The sequence below is a fragment of the Chaetura pelagica genome, unplaced genomic scaffold (assembly GCF_000747805.2).
Source record: "Chaetura pelagica isolate M959 unplaced genomic scaffold, ChaPel_1.0 scaffold84, whole genome shotgun sequence".
NCBI lineage: Eukaryota > Metazoa > Chordata > Aves > Apodiformes > Apodidae > Chaetura > Chaetura pelagica.
In genome coordinates, this window is record NW_009953224.1 from 154,139 (window position 1) to 172,434 (window position 18,296).

At 39.4% G+C, this 18,296-nt stretch overlaps 1 protein-coding gene across 1 annotated transcript in view; it reads right to left on the reverse strand.

The window, feature by feature from the left end:
- GPR98 (G protein-coupled receptor 98) overlaps window positions 1-18,296 on the reverse strand; it is a 272,920-nt gene that overhangs the window by 71,831 nt on the left and 182,793 nt on the right. Inside the window, 2 exon segments of the mRNA XM_009997834.1 lie at window positions 7,469-7,647; window positions 15,236-15,352. Of these exon segments, the coding sequence (XP_009996136.1) occupies window positions 7,469-7,647; window positions 15,236-15,352 (296 nt within the window).

Consider the following 18,296-nt stretch of genomic DNA (forward strand, 5'->3'; position numbering starts at 1 on the left):
GCACATTATGCAGATCCATTGGAAATAATGGTGGAGTTTAGAAAATAAAGCACAAGTACAGAATATAAGAAGGCCAAGCTTTGTATTCTCTTAACTGTTGCAAAATGTCAGGGGAGTAGGGTAACTTAACCAGTATGTGTACAAATATACATATATATATGTATACATATATACATATATGTAAAGTCTATATTGTGGTGCAGTGTAGACATAACACAAGTAGCTCTGGTTCACCAGAAACAGTTTTCCTGCAGTAGCACAGAGCTCAGCATGGGCTAATTTATTGTGCTGAGAAGGGCAAAACAGCAAATGGTGACAAAAAGCCAGTGAAAAATCACAGAACTATGCAGGCTTTTTTCCACCCAATGCTTCAGCTGAGTGGTTTAAGAATCATTCAGCCTCACATCCAGATGTTTAAGCATCATTCTGAGTTTAGCTATAGCAACAGCAGTTTGCAAAAGCTTCAAAATCCAAGGTGACTTGCCAGCAAACTGAGGAGAAAGGAAGTGGGAAAATTGGGATAACATAAAACACAAGCTGGAGGGAGAGGACACTTCCAAGTCTACTCAGAGTATAAAGCATTAAGGGCTGGGAATTCCACATCCATTTGTCATACTTCTTTCTCTTAGCACATTTGACAGTTCAACTAAAATCCTGAATGCTTTTTCTGGCTATTCTTAGCTATTTTCTTAGCTATTCCTGCCTGTAAAAGTCTAGTGTTTCAAGCACATTGTTCTAAGATTCAGGACTAAATTCAGCAATTTTGAAGTAACAGGGGAAGGCAGATATATGAGTCTTTAACAAAATACTTGGGCAGAAGTTAGCTCACTTAAGCTAAAAAAAAAATTTGTTATGGGTAGTTGTAAAGGTCCCTGGGTTTAAGAAGGGAGGGGTCTCCATTCCAGGGAACAGCACACCAGGGATCTGTGCCCAGAACACGTGCCAGCAGTGGAAGAGTCATGCAACTTTGTGAGACCCAAAGCAGGTCCAGTATTTTGTCTGACTGGGTTGTCAGTGCACCAGTCTGGCAGGTGTTTGGTTAGAGGGAAAGCACAACTCTATTGTCAACAAATAATTAAGGTTTACTTAAATATTTACAAGTTGCAGGGGCTGTAGCCTTGAAATAAAACTTAACTAAAAGTAGTGTCTGGAAAAGTGCTTCAAGAAGATTTTATCCTTACAATAACATCAAAATAAATGAACCTTGGAGAAGTACTTAGACAACACATCACAAATTATTATATCTTACATTTTGGTTTAGGCTGAGCCCAGAGCCTAGGCTGTCCCCATCCTCCCTCCTCTCTTTATGAGTTAAAACTTATTTACTTAAGAAATCTCTGGTGATATTACTCAAACTTCCAGTCCTGGCAAGACTTTAAAGCAAACATTTCTCATCATGCTGGATGTTTATGCACTCTGTGGAACACCAAATATACAAGCAGGGCATAATCATTTACAGTTTCATGCAGGAAAGCCAGAAAGGGACTTTTTACAAGGGCATGTAAAGGTAGGATTAGGGGGAATAAAATGAAACAGAAAGAGGGGAGATCTAGATGAGATATTAGGAAGAAATTGTTTCCTGTAAGGGCGGGGAGACCCTGTCCCAGGTTGCCCAGGGAAGCTGTGGCTGCCCCATCCCTGGCAGTGTTGAAGGGCAGGTTGGATGGGGCTTGGAGCAGCCTGGGCTGGTGGGAGGTGTCCCTGCCCATGCAGGGGGGTTGGGACTGGATGATCTTTAAAGTCCCTTCCAACCTAAACCAGTCTGTGACTGTGATTCTATTATTCTTTCAAGCCTTCCACTTCTTCACAGCACTCTCAGGTGATGTGAGCCCTGCTAGCATTTGTTCTTCACCAGATGGAGTATTTTTGGTGGTGCAGACTATCACTATTTTTGTGCATTGTGCAACTCTCATACAGGTGTTAAAAACCTCAACCATTAAGACTTACTATCTCAGAGCGTAAGTCATCTCCATGCTTCTACTTTATCACTAGTTTGGGTTATAACCCAGCAGGGCATGACTCGCTCAAGGAAACTGAGCATTCAGACAGCATCTGCACTTCTTTTTGTGTCTGAAATTCAGGTCTGATTCCCTCTCATGTGAGTATCCATGAAGTGCCTTGGAACCACTGCTATTCCACCTGGTACTGGAATGTATTTCCTGTGAAGTTTCTTTTCCAAATAGTGTTGGCCATGGCTCCTAGATGCTAATTTGTGCCCTGTGGTGTGCTCATGTGTAAGAACTTGATTGAGAGAAACTGCAATGTGAGTAACAGGAAGAGTCATAACTCTTAGTCACAGAGAAAAGTTCATAATTTCCAGCTTTCTGTAGCCTGGTGTTCTCCCATTCCCTGGATGTGGCTGCACAGTCACACATCCGATTACTTTGCTGGAAAAATCTCTGCCTTGGGTTAAACTATATGGGAGAGGGAAGTGTTGGGTTTTTTCTGTAAAGGAATTTTTCTGGACAATATTTCACCATTATTTCTCACAGATAGAAGAGATATTTGCAAGCAAATTTAGCTTAGGCTTTTTGCTGCTGTGAGATATTATCACATCACTACCATTGAAACCAAATACAAGGATACTTTAAGTATTATAATGGTAGACATGGTCTTTCTGTGCTCCGTTTGCCACTGGGGATTTTTAAAGAAGAAAATTAATTAATCCAGTGTCACCTCCTGATGGAGAGGGGAGATCATGTTTTCCTTGGGAAAAAAAAATAAAAAATTGATCTCGCTAAAAAGGAGGCAGTTAGAAAAACTGGAGGGACTGTCAGAAGAAAAAAAGCTCTTGGAACTGCAAGGAGCAGAGAGCCAGGTCTAAAAATGACTGAGAAAAAGAAAAGTTCTAGGAACAAACTTTATAGTTTGATTCAATTTAAAAAGCCAGGCTAAAGCTTGACTAAAGCTCTTCTTGAAAACCAGCTTGACCAACTTTTAAAAGGACACAGTTGGCAGGAAGATATTTGTTTATAAACTTTAGAATTTGTATTCTGTCATGTCTAATCACTTCCAGTTCTCCCCATTTCAAAGGTTACTCATTTTAGTTAATAAGAAGAGTCTTTTGGCCTTCTTAGGGGAGTTCAGTTTCAAGAAGAAGGTCTAATCAGATTCAAAGCTTAAGGCTGAAACAAGAGTACTTCTCAAGTTTATTTAAAAAAACAAACGACATACTTTAATGCTAATGTAGGTAAGAGTTTTCAAGCCACTCAAGTTAAAAGTTCAAGCTCCACTGACCTGTGGTTCTGGGCAATTTTGGAGTAGCACTTTTTTCCTCCCCCATTGTCTGTTATACCTCTGGACTATCTCTTGGGTACCAGTCCAGTGCATGTAACATTTATAATCACATTTGTGAACAAAACCTGATGCTTGTAATTACATAATTCTGGCCTCTGATCAAAGGAACAGTTAAGGCAAAACCATGAAAATGGGTGTGGCTCCAGTGCAATAGATACCAGAAATTTTACTTGCGTGCAAGTGTGGACAATTACATTTTCAGAGGTAAATGAGAAATCAGAAAGCTATTTTAGGGTTGCAGATGCAGATTTGAGAAGTTCTTTTGCTTGCTTTTTTGTTTTTTAAGTGCAAAACAGTTATAATGTGTCATGAACCCACAAGCAACTTCCACTATAAAACGTGACCCAATTGTTGCTAGTGGCAAGTCCTTCACCACACTGTTGTTTAATTTCTATACATGCCTTAGTTTCCAGAAGAACTTTTTTGCAGCCTGTAAACCCCCTGTGAAGCAATCCCTCAAAAGACACATGGATAGAACCGGGAAAACAGCAAATGCTGAACTGTCTAGGACTAGGAACCACAGTGAGCTTTGGAATTTGATTTTAAGCTGAACACTTGTCTTGTTGTGAACTCATCTGCTCATAAATTCTTATTCAACAAGAAAAATTACACTCTGAAGGAGAAAGGCATTAAAATTGTGCATGAACATGAAGAATTCCTGTAAAGAAAGATTATGGATTTGGTTTATAATCCTGAAAGAGAAAATCAGATGGTAGATAAGAAAGAAAAACAACAACAAAACAAACGAAGAAACAAACCACAAAGTAAATGGAAGAGAAAGGTTGTCCTTAGGTCTCTACTTATGCCACAATACAGTCATGGTGACATGCAATAGGAAATGACAAAAGGTAATAATTTTTTTTAGAACAGCGTGCACCTAAACAGTAGAATTTGTATCCTTATCTTTTATATGTCCTTATATTTTAGACAAGTTATTTTAGAAGGAGATTGCAACAAATCTGAACGGTTGTTAGAAAACTGTATGACATAAAACCTCAGAAAAAACAGAAGGGTAGCGTACTTTTTTAGACTGATCTTAAGCAATCTGGTTCAGAGCTTAATTCAGATTTCAGATATTAGTCAGCTGAAAAGAGCTGACACCTGCTTCTTCCACTAATGCTTCAGCCATCATGGTCATTCTCAAGCAAGGATTTACATTTTAGACTAAGATTACTGCAGAATGCAGTAGACAATATACTTGAATTTTAGAGACACATTTCATTTACAAATATTGACAAACGTCCATGTCAGATTTTTACCATAACATGAAAAGTGAAAAACAGGATAGATGGCAAATGCCTATCCAAGCACCTTCTACAACTCAGCTGCACACAGAGCATGGCCCTGCTTTGAAGTTTCATGGCATGATTGAGCCAGTAGATTCTACACACAGAAATTAAGCACAGGTGCAGTTACGCACACCTGCATCTGAAGCAGTTTGTTATTCTTTTTGAAAAAAAGTTATGAGAACTAATGCATGTTTTTAGCAGGGCATCAGATGTTATTATTTTCCTTGGTAAAAATATTGTATTAGGTATTCATAGCACCTCCACATTTTTTTCTCAGGCACCCAAACAGACCACTCTTCCTCTGTTCATACCTGCCCTATGCAAATGTCCATCTCATTACCTCTTTCATTGAAGTTATGCTGATATGGCTTTCATCAGCAATTTTTTCTAATCCTGTTCAAACAGCTTTTACCTCTCCAGCTGAGCAACAGGGGAATTAGAAAAGGGAGGAGTGGAAGAGCCCTTTCTCGGCTGTTAGATCTGTTACACATCATTTAGCTGCAATCTGAAGAAAATTACACTAGTTGGTGGCACTGATACAAACAAATTTACCAATATCATGAATGAATTCACATAATGCCTAAGAGTGCACTGTTCACACCATACATAAACTCCACTAATTATGAAAATAATCACCAATACATACATTACTGTTTTCACCATAGCAGCCTGTTATCTTTACACTGTGACATGTTGTGGGAGTTACTGTACAAAATATATGCATTTGTGTACAGAATTTGTTCATATCTGAAGGAAGACCCAGTCATAACACTTGAGAAACACAAAAAATGCAATGCGGTCCAATATTAATTATTTTGTTGAGTAGAGCTATAAAATGAAGTTCTTTCAGCACAGCCATCCTTTTGGCTATTAATTGTGCTCTTGGCATTCTGGTTAGGAACAAAACAGCTGGTCAGACACCACAGTAATGCAGAAATGAGTTGTCTGAAGGAATGATCACTCAGGAGACAGCTAAGAGGTTTCACCGCTTCTGTAACTTCAACCAGTCTTCCAGCTCTCACATGAAATGAGCTCCTTAGCAGCACACCATTGTTCTCAAACTATTTCTGAGGATGATTCTGAAGTTAGCATGTAATGACCTTGACTTGGGAAACCACTACCTTATTGTTTCCACTACTACATCCTGGTTTGGAAAAAATGAACAGTGATGTAGTTCAATCTGTTGTCTTCCCTACATTCTAGCTTTGAACATCCTTTTTGTATAAATAAGAGCAAGTTTTAAAGAGCTCTTCAGATTAGGAATTAGCATCAATGTGATATATGAAAATCCTTGCAGGTATCTTCTAAACAGTGTTCACAATGACTGAGATGGAATATGCTGTACACTCACTAAAATTGGGATGATTTCTGACATTTGTCCCCTTTACTAATATGCTGGAAACGTTTTATAATTATTTTGGGCAAATGAATTGGAGTGAGTAATTCTATTTAATTTTATCAGAATGTATGGATTTTCCTTGTTTTTGAAAGAATGAGATATAAAAAAAAACAAGCAACTGAAACAGGGATTCACTGCATAATGATACCACCAGTCCACTGTCTGATGGCAAACAGAAGACTTCACTGTACTACACATATTTCTTGTGCTTCCTATGCACAGAGAAGCATTTCACCATGAAGAAAAAATACACTCTTGATCACCATGTTCTGTGGAGAAATAGCTGAGTAGGAGATGGTATGGAGCTATGCAGCACTCCCTGATGCAGCATGGGTGTCAGAAATAGTCTGCTACTGTGGACCTCAGATGCTCTTCTGATTTGAGAGTCAGTAGGACTAAACCTTGGCTAACATGGATAGACAGCTTGTAGCACCCACTATGGCTCATTTAGACCTAAATCAGTGTGCTAAATTTTGCTCATTTTTAATGGAATGAGGAACACTCTGTCTTCCCCTTTTATTAATAACAGATGGGTATTCTCCTGTTTTGGGCCTACTTTGCAAGCACCCTCTTAAGTTTTCATTAAAAGAATTAGTACATTCTTCTATTGTTTTGGGTTTTTTTGTTTGTTTGCTGTTGTTTTTTTGTGGGATTTTTTAAACATTTCATGTTTACTCTTTCCTGCAAATGAAACATGCAATTATGAAACAAAGTGAATCAGCATAATGGCCTTATATCCTAGAACAGCTATTATCATAGATTAGCTTTGCCAGAAAAGGAGCCAGTGCAAAAGAGATAGGGAAGAACAAAAAATACTCATCTATGTATCTGTCCACTTAATGTCTCAAGTTCTATGAAGGTGTATTTCTTTAATTAGGATGGTTTTCTGAGGTTGCATATAGATTTGAAGGAGCAGTGTTGATTATTGGCATTACAACAATGCTTGATCTGGGAACAGTTTGGAACGTATATATTCAATATTCCAAAAGAAACACTTCAAGAAGTATATTTTACATGTTAATGTAGTAACACTGTTTAGAAGAGAATATATAAAATAATCTAAGAGATGGGGAGTTTATGGCTTATTTTGGTGCTGAGATTTTTCAAACACAGAAATCAAATGAAAAAAAAACAAAAAACCATGCTTTTCTGCTCACTTTTGCAGCAGTAGCCATTCCTATCCTTTATCCTGGAATTGCAGAGTCTCAGAAAATAATAGATAATTTACTCATATAGCAGCCATGCTCAAGCTGGCTCTGCCGATGCCATCCCAGGAGGGAACTGTGGAGAAACTGGAGCAAAGCCCAACTGCATGGGAATACAGGTGAAATAGTTACTTCATCTCCACCAAACGAGAAATCTCCCTGCCCCCTGCTGCATTTGGCTGTAAGCATATCCTCTTCTCTACGTACAAGCAGATTAAACATAAAACAATGTAGAGAGTACAATAGCTAGGTCACGGTTCTTTAAAAGGAAAACTTACAGATCATTGTAGACCAGGCCATAAATCTGTGCTGTGCTGTGATGGTAGATTCCTCTCAGGATAATTAAAAGCAGGATCACAACAAAAGCTGGAAGCCCCCAACTCAAAAGGAAGTAAAGGAGATAGCGTCTCTCTGTGTGTTCATCATTCATCACCAGGACATACCAGAAATTAACAGCCTGAAGAATAATGCATAATATTGATCAGTAGACTTAGTGGATGACTAGCTATCCCCCACAAAAATCACTCTGAAAGTCATAATACAGCATATTCCTGTCCCAACATATGTGTATATATAAACATTTCTCAACATAAATATTTTGTTCTCATTTTATTCTCTAAAGTAATCAAAAGAGACTGATGATAAAAGAAGTATGCTTATGTATGTAACTGTTAGATTTGGAATTAGACTATCAGAGACAAAGGGACACCTTGTACAGTAAAACCACTCTTTTTGCAGTGCAAAAGCAGCTTTCCTTTGGATTTCCAAACCTTCAAAGAAAAGACTGACATATAATATTGCTAAATAATATCTGTATTGAGTATTTTTATACTGTCGTTCAGCTCTATGTATCTTCTTGTAGGAAATGCACTGACCTCCTTCAACAGTTCTGACTGTGGTCCAGTTCTGGGCTCAACAATACAACAAAGAAATGGAGTAAAACAATACAGCAGAGGCCACAAAGATCATACGTTGAGTGGAGCATCTCTCCTGTGAGGAGAGGCTGGGAGAGTTGGGATTGTTTAGCCTGGAGAAAAGCAGGCTCAGGGGGATCTTACCCATGTGTATAAGTAACTGATGGGAGTGACAAAGAGGCAGCCAGACTCTTCTCAGTGGTTCCCAACAGCAGGACAAGAGGCAATGGCACAAATTAATAGAGATGAAATTCCATCTGAACACATGATAAAGATTTTTTTCTTTACTGTGGAGGTGTCCAAACACTGGACCAAGCTGTCCAGAGAGGTTATGAAGTCTTTGCCATTAGATATAACCAAAACCTAACTGAACATAGTCCTGGGCAACCTACCCTGGCTGACCCTGCTTGAGCCAGGGTGTTGGACTAGACAGTCTTAAGATGCCCTTGCAACTTCCATAGTTCTGTGATTCTGTGTAGTGTTTGTATAAGTTTGAGGAAAAAAATGCAAATAAGAAGTGGAATAGTGGAAATCTCTTGAAAAAGCTGGTAGTATAAGCAAGGAAACCCTTCAAGTAAAAGAAAATACTTAGAGCTTTGCTTGGATCTTTGCATTTTTTTTAAGAGGTTAGCAGAAGGAACATTTTCCATGTGCTGAGCTTTTCATTATGCAAATCTACACACTTGTTAATACTTTTTAATCAAGTAAACCTAAACTATCCACTATAAACATGTTTTTCAAAATATTTCCTCACTTCTTCCACTTCAAACATATACCAGGCTATAGCTCTGCATGTTCCATAATTATTCCTGTCTGTTTATATGGCGTGAACAAAGGATTAATTTTCTTTTTCTTTCTAGAGGGCATTCAATTCAAGCCTGTGCCTTTATCCTTTCTTGGCAGCCAATGGAGAGGGGTCAGACTTCTTCATGCATTCATTGATCCTTACCCAACCTCACTCAATTCTCTCCATTGCCTACACAGGAATTTCTAACAATAATGTTGATTTATCTGTTTAATTTTGGAGAGGTGGGCCAGTGCCAACCTCACGAAGTTCAACAAGAGCAATTGCAGGGTCCTACACCTGGGTCAGCACAACCTCAGGCACAAACACAGGCTGGGGGGGAGAATGATTGGAGACCAGTCCTGAGAAGAAGGACTTGGGGTGGTAGCAGATGAGAAGCTGGACATGAGCCATCAGTGAATGCTGGAGCCCAGAGGGGCAATTGTGTCCTGGACTGCATGAAAAGAAGTGTGGCCAGCAGGGCCAGGGAGGGGATTCTGACTCTCTGCTCTGCTCTGGTGAGACCCCACCTGGAGTGCTGTGTACAATTCTGGTGTCCTCAGCACAAAAAAAATATAGACCTGTTGGAGAGGGTCCAGAGAAGGGCCACAAAGGTGATCCAAGGGCTGGAGCAGCTCTGCTGTGAAGACAGGCTGAGAGAGTTGGGGTGTTCAACCTGGAGAAGAGAAGGTTCCAGGCCTTCTTATAGCAGAGCTACCTGAAGGGGCTCCAGGAAAGCTGGGGAGGGGCTTTTCATCAGAGAGGGCAGTGTTAGGACAAGAGATAGTGGGTTTGAACTAAAGAGGGGAGATTTACGTTAGACATCAGGAAGAAATTCTTCACCATGAGGGAAGGCACTGGCACAGGTTGCCCAAGGAGGTTGTGCCTGCCCCATCCGTGGCAGAGTTGAGGGCCGGGTTGGATGGGGCTTGTGCAGCCTGGGCTGGTGGGAGATGTCCCTGCCCATGCAGGGGGGTTGGAACCTGATGGTCTTTAAGGTCCTTTCCAACCTTAACTATTCTATGGTTCTATGAAAATGGTATTTAGGGAAAAACAATCCACAGTGTGTGAAAAGATTTTCCCTACTTACTCTTTCTCCTTTTCTCTCTTAACTTTTGCATGGGGTTGAGAATCCTTTCAAGATTCAGTTTGTCACTATATGCCAATAAAAGGATTTAAATTACATGCCCTCTTATTCTGGACTAGGCTGTGTTTCACTGTGAGAATTTCCAGGCAGCAAAGTCCTTTAACTGATTTATGCCATGATGCTCAGGGGTTGTTGGTTCTATTAAATCTGACAATCTGGTGAACATTGGAAGGGCAGGTTGGATGGGGCTTGTGCAGCCTGGGCTGGTGGGAGATGTCCCTGCCCATGCAGGGGGGTTGGAACCTGATGGTCTTTAAGGTCCTTTCCAACCTTAACTATTCTATGGTTCTATGAAAATGGTATTTAGGGAAAAACAATCCACAGTGTGTGAAAAGATTTTCCCTACTTACTCTTTCTCCTTTTCTCTCTTAACTTTTGCATGGGGTTGAGAATCCTTTCAAGATTCAGTTTGTCACTATATGCCAATAAAAGGATTTAAATTACATGCCCTCTTATTCTGGACTAGGCTGTGTTTCACTGTGAGAATTTCCAGGCAGCAAAGTCCTTTAACTGATTTATGCCATGATGCTCAGGGGTTGTTGGTTCTATTAAATCTGACAATCTGGTGAACATTGTTCTCAATCATCCGACTGAAATTGCTTTCTAAGAAATTCTGCCTCATGTTCTTGCTCTGTGTTTGTTTAGCCATATTTACCTATCTCACCTCATTTATCACAGAAGAATAATAATACGAGTGCTGCTGCAAAGATGCAAGGGAGCTTGTATAGTTCACCATTTCCTGTTCAGTGACATTTCAATCTTGATAATTGTAAATTCTTGTCTTCAACCCCCTTTGATGTTCCAAAATGTAACCAATGAAATACAAATAGTGGAGCTAATTTTAGCAAATCTTTTCCTGTTGCCATGCTGCAACAATAACCACTCCTATGGAAGAATAAAACATACTGTCCATTTCCCAGCTGCTCAGGTAGAAGAGCATGTGTACAAGTTGTGATTATTCTGATGGAGAGTGCAAAACAATTATGAATTCAAATAACACTCTAATCAGACAATGTGACATTCAGTAACACTTTTTTTTTTCTTTTATAATGAGGCAATTAATTTAAATTACTTTCCCAAAACCGAGTTGCTTTTGATTTCTCTTTACTGATAATCTGTGCATATCCAGTAAATATTAGCTACATATACTTCAAACTGTATTTCCCAACTGAGTGGGAGAACTTCTTTTTCCCTTCCTCTTTTTCAGAATGGTTGCTTGATTTAATATAATTCCTTTTTCAAAGCTGTTCAGCAGCCTATATAAATAATTAATAAAAATAAGCATTGTACTTACTGCAAGCACTTGTCTTACAAGTCTGCAATAAATGTATAGAACATTTAAGGTGCCATTAAATCCACAAAGCAGGAGGATTCAGCTATGGGTGACAGAAAGCTGATAACATTCACTCTAGCTTGTTTATTGGATTGCCACTTTTGTTGGTGATTTACTCCACTGCAGCAAGGGTTCAAATGGTACAAAGAGTTCACCTACACCTTTCCCCACAATTTTTCTCTACATCAGAATTGGCAACTGAGACCTCTATGATTAATTTTTTCCCCTCAAACTACAGGTTTTAACTGTTGGGTTTTTTTTGTAAAATAAAAATATTTTTCCTGATAAATATTTGTCATACTACAGATTTACATGGGAAGAACAATAGAATACAGAAAGACATCCTTAGTGTGTGCTCCTAAGATAAAAGTGCAGATTGCATTTGAAAGTACAGGGTCATGCTGTATTACCATACATTTGAATAAGGGGACACATGTCAAGATAAAGCCTTCTGAATTTCAGACATCAGTATAAGGCAAATATTTCAGGCTAAGCTCATTCTTTGGGCACAAAGAGCCATTTGCACCTTGCTTACTCCTTTCCTTCTGCAGTCAAGAAAGTCTCATCCCTATAAAAACTGGGAATGTTATCAGCATTATGTAACTTACAAAAACCTCCCTATAAAAGTCAAGAAACAAGATAATGCAATATGAAGGGACAGGGACAATTAGACAAGCAAGAATGATTTGATGTGTCTTTTGCTTTGACTCTGAAAATGGATGAGGTGCTCTCTGAGGTCCTTTCCATTCCTGCATTTCAGGCAATATGTGGATAGTAGCTACGCGTATAGTACAAATAGTGTTATCAAATGTCAGCTGAAAAATACAATAAGCTAAAAATGGAAAAAGAATTAAAATATAAAGCTACATATTTTGTTGTACCCACTATTAAAATATTATAAAATGCTAGGTATAATTACTCTACCTAACAATATGCAGAAGATGGAAAGATTAGGACAAAAAGGTCAGGAAGTTGTCCCAGAGTCTAGAAAGCAGATCTTTGATCTGGACTACAGAATTGAATCTTTACAGATCCAACTGTACTGCTAAATCTGTGTTTTCCTGTAGACTTTTGTTGCCTCCAAAAGTTGCTCTACCACCATTTGACCACTTAAAATTGCCTGAATTTTCTGGATGTTTCAGTTCCATGTATCTGCACATGTCTGTAGGCATCCCAGAATCTGTTTGCATATTTTTGCTGTTTCCCAGACAGAAGTATTTAATTTTAAGTATAAATTAAAGTGTTTAAGTATAAATACATTATTAATTCTGCCTTCCAAATCATGTGGATTAGGTATATCATGCTGAGAAATATGAACATTCATTTTTCAGGCATTTAAATCTGCTATTTAGACAGCAGAAGCAACTGGACTTTTCAAATCAGCCTGGTTTTCCCTTGGATCCACAAGCTTTGATAACAATGTTGTGAAGACCAATTAAAGCACAGAGATGTCCCCAGCACTCCTGTAGTGCCCTGGCATTGCCTCCTCACTGCAATGAGAAATACAACTTCAGGATCTATTCTCAGTCCAGAGATGGAAGTTGTAGCTGAGAACTGGGTTGATCTATGTGCCAGATGTTATTATTTTTTTAATTATTATTTCCTTTTGGTCTTTCAAACTTCAGGAATTCCTGACATCTGAAGACCTGCACCTACAAAAAGGGGCAATCCCCTTCAGTGTGAGTTTTATTCCTGGCAGCTCTTGTCAGCTCATCACTCAGCAGGCTCTAATGGAGGCTCTTAAGCACCCTTGTCCCCTCATATTTGAATGAAGAGTCTTCATGACTTACACAAGCCAGAGGCTCCAATACATGCAGTGGGACACAGAAGTTATTAGGACCTGGCTAAAGTCTACTTCAACAAAAATAACACTGAATTTCAACTGCAGCCATAAAAAGGACCTACTGTTGACAGCCATACCAGGTTTTGTTTTTTTTTTTTGTCATTATGTGATTAATCCTGCTAAGAGGAAGCACTTGAAATGGGATGGTTTTACTTTTACAGTTACTTTACACTGGATGTAAAGTAACTCCTGTAGGATGGGAAAAGCATTAACAAACACAGAGCAGTCAAAATATGAGAGATAGTCCAGTAAAATGGCAACTTAAAAGTATTATTTTGTCTGCTCAAAATAGTAAGTATTCAGGAGACCTAAAGTGACTAAGGAATGAAGTGAATGAGCAGCTTTGATTTACAGTTCACAAAATAATTTAGGTTAGACAACCTAAGAGAAACTCATAATCCAAGACAGGTGAAGGAGAAGTACAGCAGAAAAAAATTCTGTACTGAGGCAGTAGAAAGTCACATCTATTGGAGAGAAGTAGATTGCTAACTGTATAAATTCAGGAAAAACAACAAGACTAAAAAGAGCATCATTATCACTAAAGACAGAGCAATTTAGATGCCTCCACTCCATTTTTACAAGCAGTGGTACCAGCAGTGCACATGATAGACTGTGTACTTGTAGCTTACTAAAACCAACCAGCACGGTGGAGCTGTTAGAGAGGCTGCTGAAAATTAAGTGAGCCTGACATAATCCCAGGAAAATGCCAGATACTACGTGATTGTCACTGAAAGAGAAAGTTGCATTTAGATATAGCCTAATCTGCAGTTCTTGATTTGGTCTGACAACCTGCATCTTGGAGGATGTGCACTCTGAGGTAACGTGTGGAGCTGCATTTATAAAGCTGTAAGCTACAATAAATGTGATATGGATAAATTGTGTCAAAATAACAGACAAATAAATGACATGATTCATGTAATAGTTCTAAATATACATTTTTATATCAGGGCATGGCAATGTATTTTCCAAATAGCCTCACAGCTTGTTATTTTGACTAACTCACAGCTGGTAACTTTCCATAGCAAATTTGATTTTTCATGGTCTCCCACATTAATTCAATTGGTTTTTTTACACCATTTACTGTTCTATAATGTGTCAGAAGAGCAACAAGGCTGGTGAAGGCCCTGGAGCACAAGTCTCACAAGGAGCAGCTGAGGGAGCTGGGGGTGTTCAGCCTGGAGACAAGGAGATGAGGGGAGACCTGCTGGCTCTGCAACTGCCTGAGAGGAGGTTGGAGCCACAGGGGATGTCAGTCTCTTCTCAGGAATGAGCAACAGGGTAAGAGGAAATGGCCTCACTTGCCTAAGGGAGGTTTAGATTGGATCTTGGGAACAATTTCTTCCTGGCAAGGGTTGTCAGCCTCTAGCCCAGGCTGCCCAGGGCAGGGGTGGAGTCCCCATACCTGGAGGGGTTTCCAAGCCCTGGAGATGGTGCTGAGGGACATGGGGTAGGGGTGGCCTTGGTAGGGATGGGTGAGTGGGTAGACTTAGTGATCTTAAAGGTCTTTTCCAATGTAAAGAATGCTGAGATTCTATGAAAACTCTAGCAATATTTATGAATGCATACACTCCTTATTTATGCAGAGCTACGAAGGCATGTTTGCAATATTATGCAAGCCTAATGACTGAAATGCTACCAACTCCAAAAATTACAGTGTACTTTACCTTTGTATTTTAGCTGCAAGAGACTTTTTCAAAAGACAAATAAGATGCTCAGAAAAGCTATGAACTCTAACAAATATAGTTTTCAGTGTTTTGAAACAATAAATTCTACAGGATGAAGTTGAGACTTGGAAATTCATGCACAGCTGAAATGGCTATTAGTGGAAAGAGTCTTTATAGAGTGGGTATTTACCCTTGGAGCTGCAACACTCTAGGTTTAATAAAGACCATCTAATGTTCCTCCTCTCTAGTAGCACAAAATTGCAGAGATATATATACTATGATATAAAGGAAACACAGTCTATGTATCAGATACATTTACAGAAGTTTTGGGGAAGGGGTGAAAAAGACTGAGAGACCAACCTGAATAAGCATCCAGCTGAACTGGCAGAGATAAAGATAATGGGTAACAGATGCAAGGGCAGAGCAACTTTCCTCTGAGAGATGTTGGCTCATGTAAGCAGAGGCCAGAAATGAAATCTGCAGAGAAAAAATGAATACATGTGTATTGGAATTAAACAAAGCTGATTTAATAATAATAGTAATGAGAGGAAAAAAAAAATATCTTCAGTTTGGAAGTAAAACATACACTCAATAACCATTCCAGACTCAGGTGAAATACCTTGGAAATATTCACCCAAAAGGGACTTTTTATCACTGTCAGTCATAAAATTAGCTTTCAACTTTTTGCAGACAATCTAGTACCTATTACATCCGTATCTGAAAAGACTATAGGGAGACTTAATATTTATTGTTTAATATTGTTCTCCAGAATAATAGCCATGCAATATTAGACACCAGTTTTGTAACCGAGGGTGGAGATTTTGCTCCATAAAATAAAAAGAAACATTATCTTCTGTTTTCAGTAAGGCCAGAAATTTTTAAAACTAAACAAACAGACTCAAGATGTATTTACTGTCCTCAGGCTGTCAGACCAGTAGCAATATCATACCCCATCACATAAGGTAACAATACTGAAGAAAAGGGAGTAAGTATTTCTTCTGTTGCCTAAGAGCAACAAGATGTTGGTTTTTTTCCACAAATATGCCAAATGTCAAAGGACTGTGTCTAGCAGCTAATTCATTGTCTAAGTAACAGAGGTATTCCAACCCTGACTGCGATGAATGCTGCTGAACAATTCCAACATAGCATTTAAAATTAAAACAGAACCCAGAAAATTTTGGTTCTAGCTTCTTTGAATTTCTTTACAGAGGGAACAATTTTACAAGCAGATTTCACTGAAGAATTAAAGTGTTCACATAAAGACAGACTCGATTTACCTACTGAACACTTACAGTGACTGCTATTTTTTCTATTTCTTTACGAGTAATACTACTATTCTGGCCAACAGACCAGTGGCTGTTTAGCAACAGCAAATGCTAGATTGTGCAGACTGATTTTATGCATATAAAATCAGGATATGGGCTGAGGAAGGAAGTTAAAATATACTAAGTGATTTGGCATACACCTGGTCATTCTATTTGAAAGAAAAATGCATGTATGGTATTGGATAACTCTTATATAGTCTCTTTACTACAAAAATGTCCCTATGAAGGCAGTTTCTGTAAACAGATAATGTTATATAGATATAGATAATATTGTCATAATGTTGTCTCACTCTGAAATGGGAGAACAAGAATGATCAACTGGCCAGCAACTGGACTGAAAGCAATTATGAGGTGCATTTCATTATCTAAAGGAAAAAAAAATCCACTTTTAGCATTTTATGTGGGGTTTACCAGTCTTCTGCTGAGAACTGAAAGCTAACTATGTCCACAAAACCATGCAGTTATTAAGAGGTTAACACACAGCATAACATAGATTGCTATTTGCCACATTCTCATGCTACTAAAACAAATGTCCTCGTCTGGAGTGGGTTAAACACAACTGGAATATGTGTGTAATAACTGCCTACCAGTGGGGATAAACATAAGAACTATTTGTGTAAACAACTCTGTAGACCCAGCTAGTTCAAACAGCTCCAGCAGTACTTTTCCTAAAACTTCAGTAAATGCTTCTGCTTATAACAAGCACAATACAACCTCCATCTGAGTAATAAGGCTTTACTGAAGGCTTGTGTATATGTCAATGACAGACTGTCAGACCAGAGACAAAGACAGAGGGATGAAAACACAAAAGCAATCCTGATCCAGTACTGGAAGAATGTTTCCAGCACCCTCTGGACTGAATGATGCCTTGAAAGCATTCTGTGTCTATAATTGAATACACTATCATTTCTACCCTTCTAGTGTTTAAAAAAAATTTTTTTTTGCACACTACAAAATAAGTGTACTTCTGTGTCCAGAGTTTTGCAGCCCTGACAATATGGAGAGGGTTTTTTTTAATTCCAAAAATGAATACATATCTAAAAAATGGATACTGATTTTCACTGAAGAAGTAAGACAGCAGTATGGCTGAAGTTATCACTCAGCTAAGAAATCACCATGATTAGTGGCATTAGAGTGTTTTAGAGAAAAAAAAGGATAAAAAGATAAAAGAGGCAAAGAAAAATATATACCTGGAAAGCCAGGGAGGGACTTTTTCATAGAATCATAGAATCACTAAGGTTGGAAGAGACTTTCAAGATCATTGAGTCCAACCATAATCCAACTACTACAACCACTAAGTTATATCCTGAAATGCCACATCTAAATGCTTCTTCAACACCTCCAGGGATGTAGGCTCCACCACCTCCCTGGGCAGCCTGTTCCAAAGCCTCAACACTTCCTCCTGTCCTGTCACTGGTTACTTGGGAGAAGAGACCAACACCAGCCTCTCTGTAACCTCCTTTCAGGGAGTAGAGCAATGAGCTCTCCCCTGAGCCTTCTCTTCTCCAGGCTAAACAACCCCAGTTCCCTCAGCCTCTCCTCGTACAACTTGCCCTCCAAACCCCTCACCAGCCTCGTTGCTCTTCTCTGGACAAGCTCCAGGACCTCAGTGTTTTCTAGTGCTGTGGTGCCCAGAACTGAACCCAGAACTTGAGCTGTGGCTTCACCAGGGCCACGATCACTTCCCTGCTCCTGCTGGTCACACTATTCCTGGTGCAGGGCAGGATGCACTTGGCCTCCTTTGCCAGCCAGGCACCCTGCTGGCTCATGTTCAGCTGCCCACCCACCGGTTCTCCCAGATCCTTTTCCACGGGGCTGCTTTCCAGCCACTCTTCCCCAAGCCTGGAGCTTTGCTTGGGGTTGTTGTGACCAAAGTGCAGGACCCAGCACCTGGTCTTGTTGAACCTCATCCCCTTGACCTCAGCCCAAAGGTCTAACCTGTATAGATCTCTTTGCTTTTCCTACTGTCAAAGGCCTAACTGAAGTCCAGGTAGACACCGTCCACAGCCTTCCCCTCATCCAGTAGGTGGGTCACCTGGGCATAGAAGGAGACCAAGTTGGTCAAGCAGGACCTGCCTTTCATGAATCCGTGCTGG